The 15,000-nt window shown below is 35.1% G+C and overlaps 1 protein-coding gene across 3 annotated transcripts in view; it reads left to right on the top strand.

Annotated features, from left to right (window-relative positions):
- The first annotated feature begins 793 nt into the window (after window positions 1-793).
- LOC115218668 (trans-1,2-dihydrobenzene-1,2-diol dehydrogenase) overlaps window positions 794-15,000 on the top strand; it is a 44,052-nt gene continuing 29,845 nt past the window's right edge. Inside the window, exons 1-7 of one of the 3 annotated variants that reach the window (XM_036508386.1) lie at window positions 794-927; window positions 2,759-2,870; window positions 4,285-4,448; window positions 8,684-8,933; window positions 9,437-9,561; window positions 9,821-9,971; window positions 10,247-10,404. In XM_036508386.1, coding sequence (XP_036364279.1) covers window positions 844-927; window positions 2,759-2,870; window positions 4,285-4,448; window positions 8,684-8,933; window positions 9,437-9,561; window positions 9,821-9,971; window positions 10,247-10,362 — 1,002 coding nt within the window. In that variant the 5' untranslated portion in view covers window positions 794-843 and the 3' untranslated portion in view covers window positions 10,363-10,404. Of the gene's footprint in view, window positions 928-2,758; window positions 2,871-4,284; window positions 4,449-8,683; window positions 8,934-9,436; window positions 9,562-9,820; window positions 9,972-10,246; window positions 10,405-15,000 lie in introns of those variants that run through there. The other 2 variants (XM_036508387.1, XM_036508385.1) reach the window with 2 other exon arrangements.

Raw genomic sequence — 15,000 nt, 5'->3', positions numbered from 1 at the left:
TGCGTGGCATCTTGGGCAAGTGTCTTCTGCTATAGCCCCGGGCCGACCAATGCCTTGTGAGTGGATTTGGTAGACGGAAACTGAAAGAAGCCTGTCGTATATATGTATATATATATATATATATATATATGTATGTGTGAGTGTGTTTGTGTGTCTGTGTTTGTCCCCCTAGTATTGCTTGACAACCGATGCTGGTGTGTTTACGTCCCCGTCACTTAGCGGTTCGGCAAAAGAAACCGATAGAATAAGTACTGGGCTTACAAAGAATAAGTCCCGGGGTCGATTTGCTCGACTAAAGGTGGTGCTCCAGCATGGCCGCAGTCAAATGACTGAAACAAGTAAAAGAGTAAAAGAGTTTCAAAACATGTTTATTTCGTTTGGGTATTTCAAAAAGTGAGACAATGCAGCGGGAAATCAGTTCAGTGGGTTTATCGTGGAAGAAAAAAAAATTAACAAATGTATGTTTTGTACATATCTACATAGGTCATATTTTCTTTTGATAAGTGTAGAATAACTTTATCGCTTTTTGATATTTTGAATTCTGTGGCTAAGAATGTTAATGTTATTTCGCCTGCATTTACACACATGTTTCACAAAAGCATGTTGATTCTCCTTTCGACACCATTTGCGATTCTGTTCCTTCTTTCTCCCACTCTCGCAATTCTCCCCTCTATCTCCCCCCCCTCTCTCTCTCTCTCAGCTAATAATAGTTCTTGCTACTTTTATCGTCATATATATTTCAAGGAGATCTAGTAGCTAAACAGCCAAAAGTAGTGTAACATCTACGGAGAAGAGGATTAGAAATTTGCGACATTTTGTTAACACATTTCAAAAGGTGGGAAAATGTGCTGGGGACTCTGTTCGGCAGGTATGATTGCAACGGATTTCTGCAATGCTTTGCAATGTCTGAATCCTTCAGAACACAAAGTAAGTAATAACATTTCACGTTTGTCTCTCTTTATTTTATTCATTTTTAACTTCTTAAATTTCTCACAATTTCTTTATTATTTACCACTACAAACTTTAACCGGGGCAAACCTATGACGAAAAGTATTCTATATAGAGCACTAAACTCTATAATGCCAGAAATGGACGGGTTAGACATGGATAGAAGGATTTTAAAAAGTATTTAGGAAAACATTCAGCGTATCGTCCAATGTTTAAAACGTTTAACTTTATGAAATAGCGGCTAAACTTTCGTTTTGAAAGAGGATATTTTAAAAAGTATAACTGCTGAACAATAAACAAACATTTATGGTAAACTTTAAATCTTTAGGAATACGTCAATAACAGAAGATAACGCAAGGAATTCAAAAATTGGATCACCACAAATATAGTTCAAGTTTTAGAAGACAACATAACACGAAAAAGAAATAATAATATACATAGAAAGGTCCGAGTGTAACAAAGAATAATTCATACTATAAAAGACGGTCTTTAAAACATACATTTATCTTTTCGTAATTTTATTTCCTATTTTCGTTAACACATTAGGTACAATGGTGTTAAGAAAAAGACAAAACTGAGCGTTTGAACTTGTATTGTTGCAAATCTATCTACCTACCTACCTACCTACCTACCTACCTATCACTGTCTGTAGTGATATAGACTTTCTATCTCACCCCACTGTCTCTCTTTCGTGTTTCCTCTTTCTATTTTTTCACTGATTCCCGTTTCTTTGTCCCCTTCCTCTCTTTTTACTATATTTATATATTTCTACATTCGAGTTACAAATTCTCTTGATGACCTAAGCGTAATACGAATAAAGACAGCCAGAAGCAGAATAATATTATTATAATGGTAATACTAATAATAGTTGAGGCTTCAAATATAGGCACAAGGCCAACAATTGTTATGGGAGAAGGCAAGTCAGTACTTGACACTTATTTTATCTTGTCGACCCCTAAAAGATGACTGGCATTTGGAATTAAACTTAGGATGTAAATATCAAGAAGAAATACCGCGAAGGATTTTCACTACCATGGTTTCTGATTTAGGCACAAGTCAAGTAATATTGACAGGTGGAGGCTTAGCCTGTACCATCTGCTCCAGTACTTGACTGGTACTTGATTTCATCATCCCTAAAAAAGTGAAACACGGAATTTGAACTCAGAACGCAAGGAGTCGGAAGAAATACCACGGGGCTCTAACGATTCTACCACTTCGTCGCCCTAATAATAATAATAGTGAGGATGACGACTGATTTGAAGATTCCCAAGAGTGTCAGTATTTAGTTTGTGCTCTTTATATTCTAAGTTCAAATCATGACAAGGTCAAATTTGACGTTCATCCCCGGGTTCTGCAACATATAGTACCAGTTAAGTAGTACTGGGCGGGATTGATATATTCCATTATTTTTGTTCCACCAAATTTCAAACCTTTTGGCTATGTCAGAGACAATTATTTCTAAGAAAAATGAATTGGCGGAATCATTAGAACGTCACAGATATACCTAGCGGTACTGCTTCCGGCTGTTTCGGTTCTGAGTTTAAATCTTGCTGAGGACTAATTAGCATTTCATCCTTTTTGTAGTCGATAAATTACACAACCAATAAAGTGTAAAGATCGATGTAATCAACTACCACCCTCATCTCAAAATCGCCTGCCTCATGTCTAAGAAGTTAGTAACAGTCGATTAAGAAAGCCTTATTTATTTGCATTCATCAAACATTAAAATTATATAACTATCAACATTGCAATTACATATACTGCACAATAAAACTCAGTTGCACATGACATTATTTTGCTTTTCATTTAGATAACTGCAGTGGTATCCAAATCTTTAGAGAAAGCTAAGAAACTATCCGATGAATTTAAAATACCAAATGTGTATACCAGCTATGAAGAATTTGCCAAAGATCCCAACATAGGTATGAAAAATATTTAGCCTAAATCCAATTGTAAATTTTGTATGTTATTTTGTAAACATTGTAGGTCTTTTAATTTATTTCATTTCATTTTGGTCTTAAACAAACTCAATTTTAACAACTGTTACTATAATGTCTTGTACTGTACGACAAAAAATAGACCAAGAAATGTATAGTTCGTGATAAGTTCAACTCGTTCATGTTGTAACACATGAACGAGATGACACTGGATCAAAAAGAATCCGGATAGCTGTGTTCACCTCCTTCCAAATAAGAGAAATAAACATGAAATTTCAATAAGACGATAAAAAGCATTATCATCGTGAACAATAATGATTCTAACGATAATAGAATATGAATAGATATGACAACTATTCGCGTAAAGTTAAAGAAATTAATTGTTCACTTAAAATATATGCACACATACGAAGCGGTGCTGAAAAGTTTCTAGTTTTAAGGGTGTCATGAATGGCTTGGTTGGAGGCCCAACCTTCCGATTTCTTTTACAGAACTTATAAAAACTGACGGTCTGCTGCAATACGTGTGTGAATTTGAGAGAAGGATATCTATATATATAAAACTGTAGTTGTGTGAGTGTCTGTCCCCTTCGATTTAGATTCCTAACTACTCCCACATTTTGCGGTGCAGTTTAACCAAATTCGGGTATCTTATAGTCGTGATTCATATCGAGCCCGTCTGGCTATTAGCGCGCGTCTACGATGAGTTAACGATTTTAAAAATAATTTAACATCATTTTTATTCCATTTTAATGCATAATTTTTCGTGTGTCGATGGCGGCGGAGTTGGCGTCCACGCTCACACCTGCACCTGTGGGGAAGGGAGTGTAAGGAAATCAACGTCGTAATGCGTTGTCAAGGAGACCAGCGTTCTTTTAGAACAACGACTTCATGGCTTGAAGACACCAAAACAGAAATGGCTAAGAAAGCGTCTACATGAGTCTACGATTAAAAAAAAAATTTACCATCATTTTTTCCATTTTAATGCATTTTTTCGCTATTATATAAGGGAAGTAACTCTCTAAAAATGTCTACGATGAGTCAACGATTTAAAAAAAATTACCATCATTTTTTATTTCATTTTTAATGCATTTTTTTGCTATTTTTTTGCTATTTTTTGCTATAACTCTCTAAAAATGCTTATATAGTTATTTCCCTTACAAACCCGAGCAACGCCGGGCGATACTGCTAGTGTTGAATAAAATCATAATTAACTGATTCTCCTGTATTTTTTATTTTTACCCAAATCCAACAAATTTTCGGCACCCCATCTTATACACGCACACGCAAGATAGACAAGTGTAAATATTAAACAATTATTTCTATATATCACACTTGAATTACACAAATGCATTACTTTGATAGCAAAGAAAACTAATATAATTTCGTTTTACTCATAGATCTTGTGTACCTTTCAACGGCCAACATTTTCCATCATCCTCTTTCTATTCTTATGCTGAATAATGGTAAACCAGTTCTATGTGAGAAACCCTGTGCTTGTAATACGAAGCAGACAGAAGAAATGATTGAACTTGCAAAATCAAAGAAATTATTTTTCATGGAGGTATGTCTTTTAACTCTAAAATTGTGCATTTTGGCACGTTGCTGTTCTTGAATACACATCAGCCCTAATAAAGGGGATCCATAATCTAAAACATTCTGGTCTTGATCATCTCTTTTCCCCCTCAGAGATGGTTTTATCTGATACAACATTATCTGGTATATCTTACCTATCTTAAGGTACTGAGGTGTTATCTTGCACGATTTAGTTTCCCTTTCTAGCAGGCTGAGGAACAATGTAAAAGGATGGTTCTCAACTATTTCCCCTCGTGATTTTTTTCACTCTATTTCAAAATTCCACTCACTACTTTTAACTACAAATTAACAAGTATTCCAAAGTATTCTAGGACATTATAAATGATTTTTCTAAGATAGATTCTAGCCAATAAGAAAGCTGTGCTTGTTTCTTTGTCGGGAACTTTTCCTTTTGAACGGCAGTTTGTAACATAATTTCTAGGTAACTAAAAAGTTTTAAACTTCGTATACTGGTAGAATGTGTTTATAAAACATCATTTTCTCTTGGCTTTATTGAGAAAATTCTATAGGTTGTAACATATTTCGTCTAAAATTTCTTGCATTTCGGCAATTTTAACCAATCAATTACCTCCATTGACGTAAATAACATTCTGTGCATAATGAATATGTCCCTCGTTTAAGAAACAGATTGGGTTTATTTACATTTGTGAAGAAAAAAGATACCCTTCCCCCACCCCTAACCCTAACCCTAACTAAATCTAACTCTAACCCTAAATCTAAAATAGATTGAAATGCAATAGATCGATACTAGGGTTATAATTATGGGTGAAAATTTCATACGACACCGCTAAGATTTTATAGCGGTGTCGTATGAAATTGTCACCATAATTATAACTCTAGTATCGATCTATTGCATTTCAATCTATTTTAGATTTAGGGTTAGAGTTAGGTTTAGTTAGGGTTAGGGTTAGGGGTGGGGGAAGGGTATCTTTTTTCTTCACAAATGTAAATAAACCCAATCTGTTTCTTAAAGGAGGGACATATTCATGCGGCACAGAACGTTGTTTACCTAAATGGACATCAGTGATTGGTTAAAATTGCCGAAATGCAAGAAATTAAAGACGAAATATGTTACAACCTATAGAATTTTCTCAATAAAGCCAAGAGAAAATGATGTTTTATAAACACATTCTACCAGTATACGAAGTTTAAAACTTTTTAGTTACCTAGAAATTATGTTAAAAACTGCCGTTCAAAAGGAAAAGATCCCTTTGTCGTTTCATGGCTATATGGTGAAATGCTTAAAAGGTAACAATGCATTCAATTTTAACCTCCCGTTTACTTCATTTTCATTTGCAACTGGTTTGGAAATCTTCTCCACAAAGATATGTTGACACAACTGAAAGCAATACATTATATTGTTCTTTCTGACATTTCCAAACACAAATTCCATTTTGAAAAAAAAAAAAAAAACTTAATTATATTTTCCCCTATTTGTATGCAGTTTGTATTTTATCTTGCCTCTTTTATGTTATGACAGAAACTTTCTAAAAGCTTTTGGTTCATCTCTTAGAATGGCTCTTTTGAATCCAGCTTCACATTTTTTAAAGTATTCACATGACATTCGAAACATATTTTGTCCTGATGTTTAGGATGGTCGTTCTTCACATGTTGCTTTAAATTTCTAGTTTTCATCTAATTAGTTGATACAACTTTTCCATAAATAACATATTATGTCTTTCCTACCACTTTAGAGATGACATAAATCCACGTTAGGTATATGGATAATTTTTAACGCACATGATCGGCTCAAAAATCTAAATCTTTGAATGAAAGAAAAATAAAAAAAAAATAATTATAAAAGGAATATTTACTAATTGAAAACAAATATTTATTGTTATGTGTAATCAGAGATATTCAATAAAATCTTTTAAGTTGTTCTCTACACTCGTAGATTTCCTATAGAATTCAGAGCCAGTACTACAACGGAGCGATCGAAGAAATAGGTGATAAGCGTATATGCAAATTGCAGGAATTATTGCGTTTTCATCAGTACCACATCCACTATCCACGAACACATAACTTAAATACCCATTACGTTTAACGGTGTGGAAGGCGCATGGCTCAGTGGTTAGAGTGTCGAGCTTACGATCGTGAGGTTGTGAGCTCGAATCCTGAACCGGGCTGTGTGTTGTGCTCTTGTCTTGAGCAAGACACTTTATTTCACGTTGCTCCAGTTCACTCAGCTGTAGAAATGAGTTGCGATGTCACAGGTGCCAAGCTGTATCGGCCTTTGCCTTTCCCTTGGATAATACTGGTGGCGTGGAGAGGGGAGGCTGGTATGCATGGGCGACTGGTGGTCTTCCATAAACAACCTTGCCCGGGCTTGTGCCTGGGAGTACCTAACTTTCTAGGTGCAATCCCATGGTCTGTGTCGTGACCGAAAGGGGTCTCAGACGTTTAACGGTGTAACGCAACTGGGTGGGAGAATTTACATATTAAATATATTCCTGGCAACTAGTACATATATATTAATTGCTGACAAGGAAAGTATTTCCTTTGGCAACTATATTATACTACCAAGTACATTAAATGTTTACAAGTCAATATTGTGTCTTGCCACGTGTTAGTATTGCGATGTGTTCACTTCTTAGATTATTTCTATAGATTTCCTATTGATGAGATATATTGAATATAATAGATTAAATAATCGTTTCTATTCTAAGCACAAGGCCCGAAATTCTGGAGTAGGGGCTAGTCGATTAGATTGATCCCACTACGCAACTAGTACTTAATTTATAGACCCCGAAAGGATGAAGGGCAAAATCGACCTCAGCAGAATTTGAACGTAAGAAAGACGAAAAACCTATTTCTTTACTACCCACAATGGACTAAACACAGAAAGGACAAACAAGGACAGACAAACGTAACTGGTACTTATTTAATCGACCCCGAAAGGATAAAAGGCAAAGTCGACCTCAGCGGAATTTGAACTCAGAACGTAGCGGCAGACGAAATACCTATTTCTTTACTATCCACAAGGGGTTAAACACAGAGAGGACAAACAAGGACAGACAAACGGATTAAGTCGATTATATCGACCCCAGTGCGTAACTGGTATTTAATTTAATTTTTTGAAGGCGGCGAGCTGGCAGAAACGTTAGCACGCCGGATGAAATGCTTAGCGGTATTTCGTCTGTCGTTACGTTCTGAGTTCAAATTCCGCCGAGGTTGACTTTGCCTTTCATCCTTTCGGGGTCGATAAATTAAGTACCTGTTCCGCACTGGGGTCGTTGTAATCGACTTAATACCTATGTCTGTCCTTGTCTGTCCCCTCTATGTTTAGCCCCTTGTGGGTAATAAAGAAATAGGTATTTAATTTATCGACTCCGAAAGGATGAAAGGCATAGTCGACCTCGGAGGAATTTGAACTCAGAACGTAATGCAGACGAAATACGGCTACGCATTTCGCCCGGCGTGCTAACGATTCTGCCAGCTCGCCGCCTTTCAATAGATTAAATAATAAACAAGCTGCAAGCTACAATGTATACATAATCTAATGTCATCATAATTTATTGAATATTCGTCGCAATTTCCCTTTCTTTCTAACCCAGGTTAGAACCCCTATCATAGAAAACTACGACGTTAGCATATGATAACATCGGGCGATGAAGTAAAGTGGAACACTTGAAATAATACCTTCATTGAAGAATAAATTTAAAGAATATTCTAAAATTTTTTGTAGATGTAACTGGTTGGTAAAGAAATGGTGATAGTAGAAGGTTGTACTAAGGACTTAATAAAATATCGTTGCATTGACGATAGAAGAACATTAAATGTCAGAAGACAAAATAAAAACAAGACAAAAAAAAGAATGTAAGAAAAGAAGGCAATAAAAGTAGTTTCCCGTATTAGGCGTATTGGTCTTAATTGGATTTGAAATTATAAATTTATAATAGATTTATAACAAGAGGTAAAATAGAATTATACGTTTAGTAATGTGCCTTATCTGTGAAACTTGGCAAGTGTTTTGAAAGGCCGTACAGCGGATTTGATAGAAACAGAGGTGAGGAACGTAGTGGTATAATATTAAAGATCGCAACACAGAATAACATGATGAAAAATAACAGAAATAAGCTGGTCTTTTATAATATTTCTTTCAACATTCGCTTGTATCTTTTTATACATAAGTTCCTTTCTTTCATTCTTATTCCTCACTTTAAACATTCTTTCTTTTTTTCAACATAAATGCTTTCTCCTTAGGCTTTGTGGTCCAACTTCTCCCCAGCTTATAAAGCTCTAAGAGAAATAATTGACTCTGGAACCATAGGACAGATACGCCACATGGATGCAGCTTTCTTTTTTGATACCTTTTCATTAGACATTGTATCTCAGCATTCTTTGGGTGGAGGAGGCCTCTTGTGTTCTTCTGTGTATCAAATATGGCTTTCAAGATTCATATTTAGAGAGGAACCGAAGACAATTACTGCCGTTGGAACGATTGCTGATACAGGTGAGTATATCTTTAATAAAGTTTTGTGTTGCTTAAGTGCCTCCATGGAGGTTTCAATAATTTTGTGAGCTATAACGTAATAGAAAAAAAGAGTCATGCGAGAGAGGGGGAGGGAATGATATACATCTACATACGGTAATTAGTAAAGAGGAGCATGCGCCCTTTTATGTCATGAATAATTTAAAGCATATTTTTGCTTCCAAAGCGCTTAGAATAAGTGAAGAGAAAAGGAAGTTACTACAGAACGAAAATATTCGCTAATGAAAGTAAAGCAAACAGAGAACATTAGAGTGCCGGTTAGATGTTGTAAGATAGGAGCGAGAATTTAAAACCGCTCACAATTAAGACTGAAACCTATGCAAATAAAGCTTTAGGATAAAAATAATTTAGTTTAAAGACTCATTATTTTTTTCAACACAGATAAACTTGTATTAATAAAAACTGTTTACCAACCCGAGTAAAAAGGAAAACTAAGAAATGTGTTTTTGTTTCATTTTGGAAAGGTGTCGATCAATCTGCCAATATTATTCTGACTTATAAGGATGGTGCTAGAGCATCTTTGTTTTATAATCTTGATATAGAAGGAAGACGAGACGTATATATTTATGGAAGTAAAGGTAAAATTTATGTAAGTAATCATTTCATTTAAAAATAAATAATTTTAAAATTATACTTGTAGTTAGTTAACCGACAATTGAAGTTTTATTATTATGACTATTATTTAGATTTCCCAGATAAAAAAGAACATTTAGAGAAGAATTATAAGTATTTATTTAATTTCTTTATGAATGAAATTATTGTACAAACTCCAACATATATAACGTTAATAGTCAAGAAATTAAACCAAACTGTCTTAACGTATATACCATACACTCCTATGTCAACAGATACCCGGACCATTTTGGTCTCCCACCAAAATCGAGGTGAATGGAGAAGAAAGAGAATTTCCACTCCCCAAATCTGATGCTAAGTATTATTACCCCAATAGCGCTGGATTAGCTTATGAGGCTGAAGCTGTTCGCCAGTGTTTTGAGAAAGGTAAGTCTTTGATAAATACTGTCGCTTATATAAGCGTGCTTCCATATATTTCGATAACTGTTGAAGCTACTACTAATACTGTGGCTCATAATTTGATTATCTACCACTTCTATTGCTTGGAGTAATACTTTGCGAACAAAGTAAAATTCATCAATATTTTATTCAATGTGTTCTCATTGCATAATTGAAATATTTTACTCTCTTTTTCTTTTTTGTGTCAAAATGTTTATACTCCGAGAATTCTCTTTTTACATTTCTCTCTTCTGCTTTTAAAGGTCAATTAGAATGTCCTGCTCACACTCATTCTGATACTTTGTCAATTATAAAAGTTATTGATGAGGTTCGACGACAACTTGAAGAAACTCATCAGATAAAGACAACCCCTTTGTAAAAAAGAGAAGAGGAAGAGAGACAGAGAGAAGGAGAAGAGGGTTGAAAGAAAATGAAATATTTCCTTACTAAAATTGATAATTTTGATATTACACCCCCTCACACATATATACGTCCATCCATCCATACATGCATGCAAACATACATACATACATACAACCAAGAATACATACATATATATATATATATGACTAAGTATACATACATATATATAATCAATTATACATACATACATGTATAAGTATTCATGCTTATGTGTAATCAGGTATACATGCACACATACATACACACATACACATATATATATATATATATATGTGTGTGTGTGTGTGTGTGTGTGTGTGTGTGTGTGTGTGTGTGTGTTTTCCAGTGTTTATAGACCCAGAAGTAATTTTACATCGATAAACAGTGTCTTGTCTTAGAATTACTGCGAAGAAAACGTATACGATAGGATTCAACTTCAGAAGCAATAACCCCGCTGTTGTTATTATTTTAAGAATGGCTAGTGTTAACAAAATTATAGTTAATATTTTCATTAAGTGGATTTGTATTTAACAACTTATTATTATGTGAAGAGATGATTTGTGAAAGATGTTTTGTGAAAGATGTTTTGTGTTAAGAAAGCCTTACATTATCAATGTAAAATTACTTCCGTGTTTGACGTCTTTTTTTAAATAGGTAGTTCTTCATCTCAGTTGTCCAAAAGAATATCTAATCATTACTCAACATTTAGGCATATCAATAAACGTAACAATGTTGGGTTTATTGAATTAATATGGGATCTAAAAGATCATAAACAATTTGATTTGGAATGGAATATTCTCTCTATTTCTTTACCGTATGACAAAGGTAAATCTTTTTGTTCGCTTTGTAATACTGAAATGTTTTTTATCCTATTCTAAAAGAATCCCCTTGAAATCACGTTTATAGAACGCGTTTATCGTTGCAAATTTTGGCAGAAACATAATTTTAGTTCCAATAAGTGATTTCTACCATTCTATAAAACTTGACCTTTAACTGTCTTCTTACATTTCCCTTTCACTAAATATATCTACTTCCATGCCTTTGAGCTTTATTTTCAAATTCACCTATCGCTCTATATCTCTCTACTATTATTTTTCTGCTAATTTCTTTCTCCTCCACTTTCTATAAACTACCTTTGACGTTATATCTACTAACGGTTTTTTAAAAGAACTCGATGGCGTTTCCTTCATCATATACGCAGTTATCACATTCCGTTAAAATGTCTTATTGATGTGCTTGGTTTCTTTCTTTCCCTGATGAGAAGATTGTTTTACACCATTTTATTCCCTCTGGAATAATACCAGAGTAGTCTTCGAAACATATTTCGGAAGTAAAAGAATTTGAATAACACCGGTGTTTAACTCCATTTATTTGTCTGTCTGTCTGTCTGTCTGTCTGGCTGGCTGGCTGTCTATGTATCTCTCTATGTATGTATGTATGTATGTATGTATGTATGTATGTATGTATGTATATATCTATCTATGTGTCTGCCTGTGTATGTATATGTATATGTATATGTGTATGTGTATGTATGTGTGCATGTATATGTGTATGTGTATGTGTATATATAATCTTTCTCTCTCTCTCGCTCTCTCTCTCTCTCTCTCTCTCTCTATATATATATATATATATATATATATATATATAAAAATAAAAGGGGCAAAAATACTGTAGATTCAGTATACACCACGTGGCAAAATTATGAGTTGAAAATATGTGGAAAACATATGTAGTGGATCTTGCAAGCATGAAGTGGATTCGATCCACCATAGCCAAATTTAAATTAACGCTGCAACAGAACTTCTCCCATGGTGGAACAATGTTTCTTCTGTGATAGCAGTTTTACATTTTCCAGATGCCTTTAGCTAGGCCGAAATAATGTCTTCACCACTTGACCCTTTCTAACCTCTTCTACGTCACCAAAAGTTAGAATACAGATAACAAGGCCACCAACAAAATCTATTGTTCTCAATGATATATCTATCCTTCTAGATAGTTATAAAAGCAAGCACACCCCAAACAAAAATCAGTCACAGTCGGTGACGACCCAACGAGTTAGTCACTCCGGTGACAACGAAGTCTGGAAGGTTTAGTTGAACAGGAGAAATGGGACAAAAACATGTTGATAGTCCATTCTACAACCCTTTCCCAAGATTCTGTTCATTCTGTCCCCTCCATTCTGTAACTCTTTCTCGCTAATCTCTCTCTCTCTCATGTCCTCTCCCTATCTCCCTGCTTCTGTTTCTCCTTCCCTCCCTCTCTCTTTCACTCTTTCTTCACTTCACTAATATCAATCTTTAAATCAAAATATTACCCTCTTTTTATTTATATATTTATTTAATTTTAACCCTTACCCAACGCCGCCATAACCACAACCCCTACAGATCAGTTTTGTTTACTAACTCTCTTGAAAATGTTTCTCAACTGACTATATTGCGTTTGTAGGCCCCGTGTGTGTGTGTGTGTGTGTGTGTGTGTGTGTGTGTGTGTGTGTGTGTGTGTGTGTGTGTGTGTGTGTGTGTGTGTATGAAAATTTGTAAAGGTAGGCAAGATATACAAAAGAACGCTGCTTTTTTTCTAAATTATCCTATTTAATATTTGCTCTAGATTCTGTCACAGACATTCCCTTGTCACTACTAAACTCAGATGTGTATTTTAAGTTCGTGATAAGTTCGTGGGAAAACCTGTAACCCGACTGCAGCTTTTGTTTTTCATTATACAAACAGCTTATTTTACCTACACATATATAACGTGTCTCTAGAATAATGATGCTCTTCACCAGAGTAATCCTCAATAAAAGAAGCACCGTGAAAATTAGTCACTTACAATAGCTCTAGTTGTATGTATTATATACAGCCGTCAAACACATGTTTAAATTATCAAGGTATTTCAAAAGGTTAAACAATGCACCCTGCTGCAAAGATTATTGTCAAATTTGTCGCGAAGATAAAAAATTAGCACATACATATCTGCATGTATTTACGTCATGTTTAGCAACACGTTTTGCTATTCTCACAGGCGAATATGTTGCGATGCTGTCTAAAAGCTAAACAACCAGACGAATATTTACGGAGAGATCATGTTTAAAAACAAATATTATAACAAAGGTTATTTCGACATTTTTTTAGTGTATTTCAGAAGGAGAAAGAATGTTCTAGGGACTGTTGGGCAGGTTTGGTTGCAACAGATTTAGGCACAGGTGTGGCTGTGTGGTAAGTAGCTTGCTTACCAACCACACGCTACCGGGTTCAGTCCCACTGCGTGGTACCTTGGGCAAGTGTCTTCTAATATAGCCTTGGGCCGAACAAAGCCTTGTGAGTGGATTTGGTAGACGGAAACTGAAAGAAGCCTGTCGTATGTATGTATATATATATATGTGTGTGTGTGTGTGTGCATGTGTCTGTGTATGTTTGTGTGTTTGTAAGCGATGCTGGTGTGTTTACATCCCCGTAACATTAGCAGTTCGGCGAAAGAGAGCGATAGAATAAGTACTAGGCTTAGAAAGAATAAGTCCTGGGGTCGATCTGTTCGACTAAAGACGGTGCTCCAGCATGGCCGCAGTCAAATGACTGAAACAAGTAAAAGAGTAATGCTTTGCAAGGTCTGAATTCTTCAGAAGACTAAATAATTTTTATAGTCATATTTACATATTTTATAGTCATATTTACATATTTTATAGTCTTACTTACATATTTTATTCATTTTTAATTTCATAAACCGACACTTCTTGCAATTCCTTAATTATTTACAGCTATAAACTTCAATCGCCGTTGCTATCTTTTGGTCAGCTCAAACAGAGCAGACTTATGGCGAAAGCTAATTTATAGAAAGCACGAAACTATTGTTATGGCAGGAACAAACGGAGTGGTGCTCGATGGAAGGCTTTTATAATCTAAGGTATTTAGAAATTCAGGCACCGTATCGTCCTGTGTTTAAAGCACTGAACCTTATGAAATAACAGCAAAAGACTTGTTTCGAAATAGAAAGTTTTAAAATAGTAATTTAAAAAGAATGATTATTAATTTTCATTAAGAAAGCGGTGCTCCAGCTTGGCTGCAATCAAATGACTGAAACAAATAAAAAAGAATAAAAAAGAATAAAAAGAATCGTAAGCCGAAACCCTACACTTCCTTATGATTTGTAGCGTAGACACAGATGAAAATCCTCTCTCCCATTATTATATATGCGTGCAATTGAACGTAGCAGGTAACAGCTAGCATTTGGACACTATCTGGAGCCCGCTATCTCCACTACTCTGATTGGTTAATATTGGCGTAATTTGTCTCTTACTCTGTGGCGCCAATTTGCCACGTATAACCAATCGGACCGTATAGTTCAGGAGTGAGACCAGTGAAACTTGAGAATATTTGGGCCTCAACGTAGCCAACGAACAGGTTCGCATAGTTTGGGCCCATTCTCGTTCCCATGGCCAGTCCCGGGAAATGCTGGTAAAAATCACCCGCGAACGAGAAGTTAAGTGATATATATATATACTCACGAAAAATAAAAATCCAATACAAGGAAAACAGCCTCCTCTATAGGGATGGAAACATACAATATTTCTGTTTTGGCAGTTTAATACCCAATATAGCAGAGAAAAACCTTTCCACAGTTC

Source organism: Octopus sinensis, linkage group LG13 (assembly GCF_006345805.1).
Source record: "Octopus sinensis linkage group LG13, ASM634580v1, whole genome shotgun sequence".
In the NCBI taxonomy this organism is placed as follows: Eukaryota; Metazoa; Mollusca; class Cephalopoda; order Octopoda; family Octopodidae; genus Octopus; species Octopus sinensis.
This window is presented reverse-complemented; position numbering and strand designations above follow the sequence as displayed.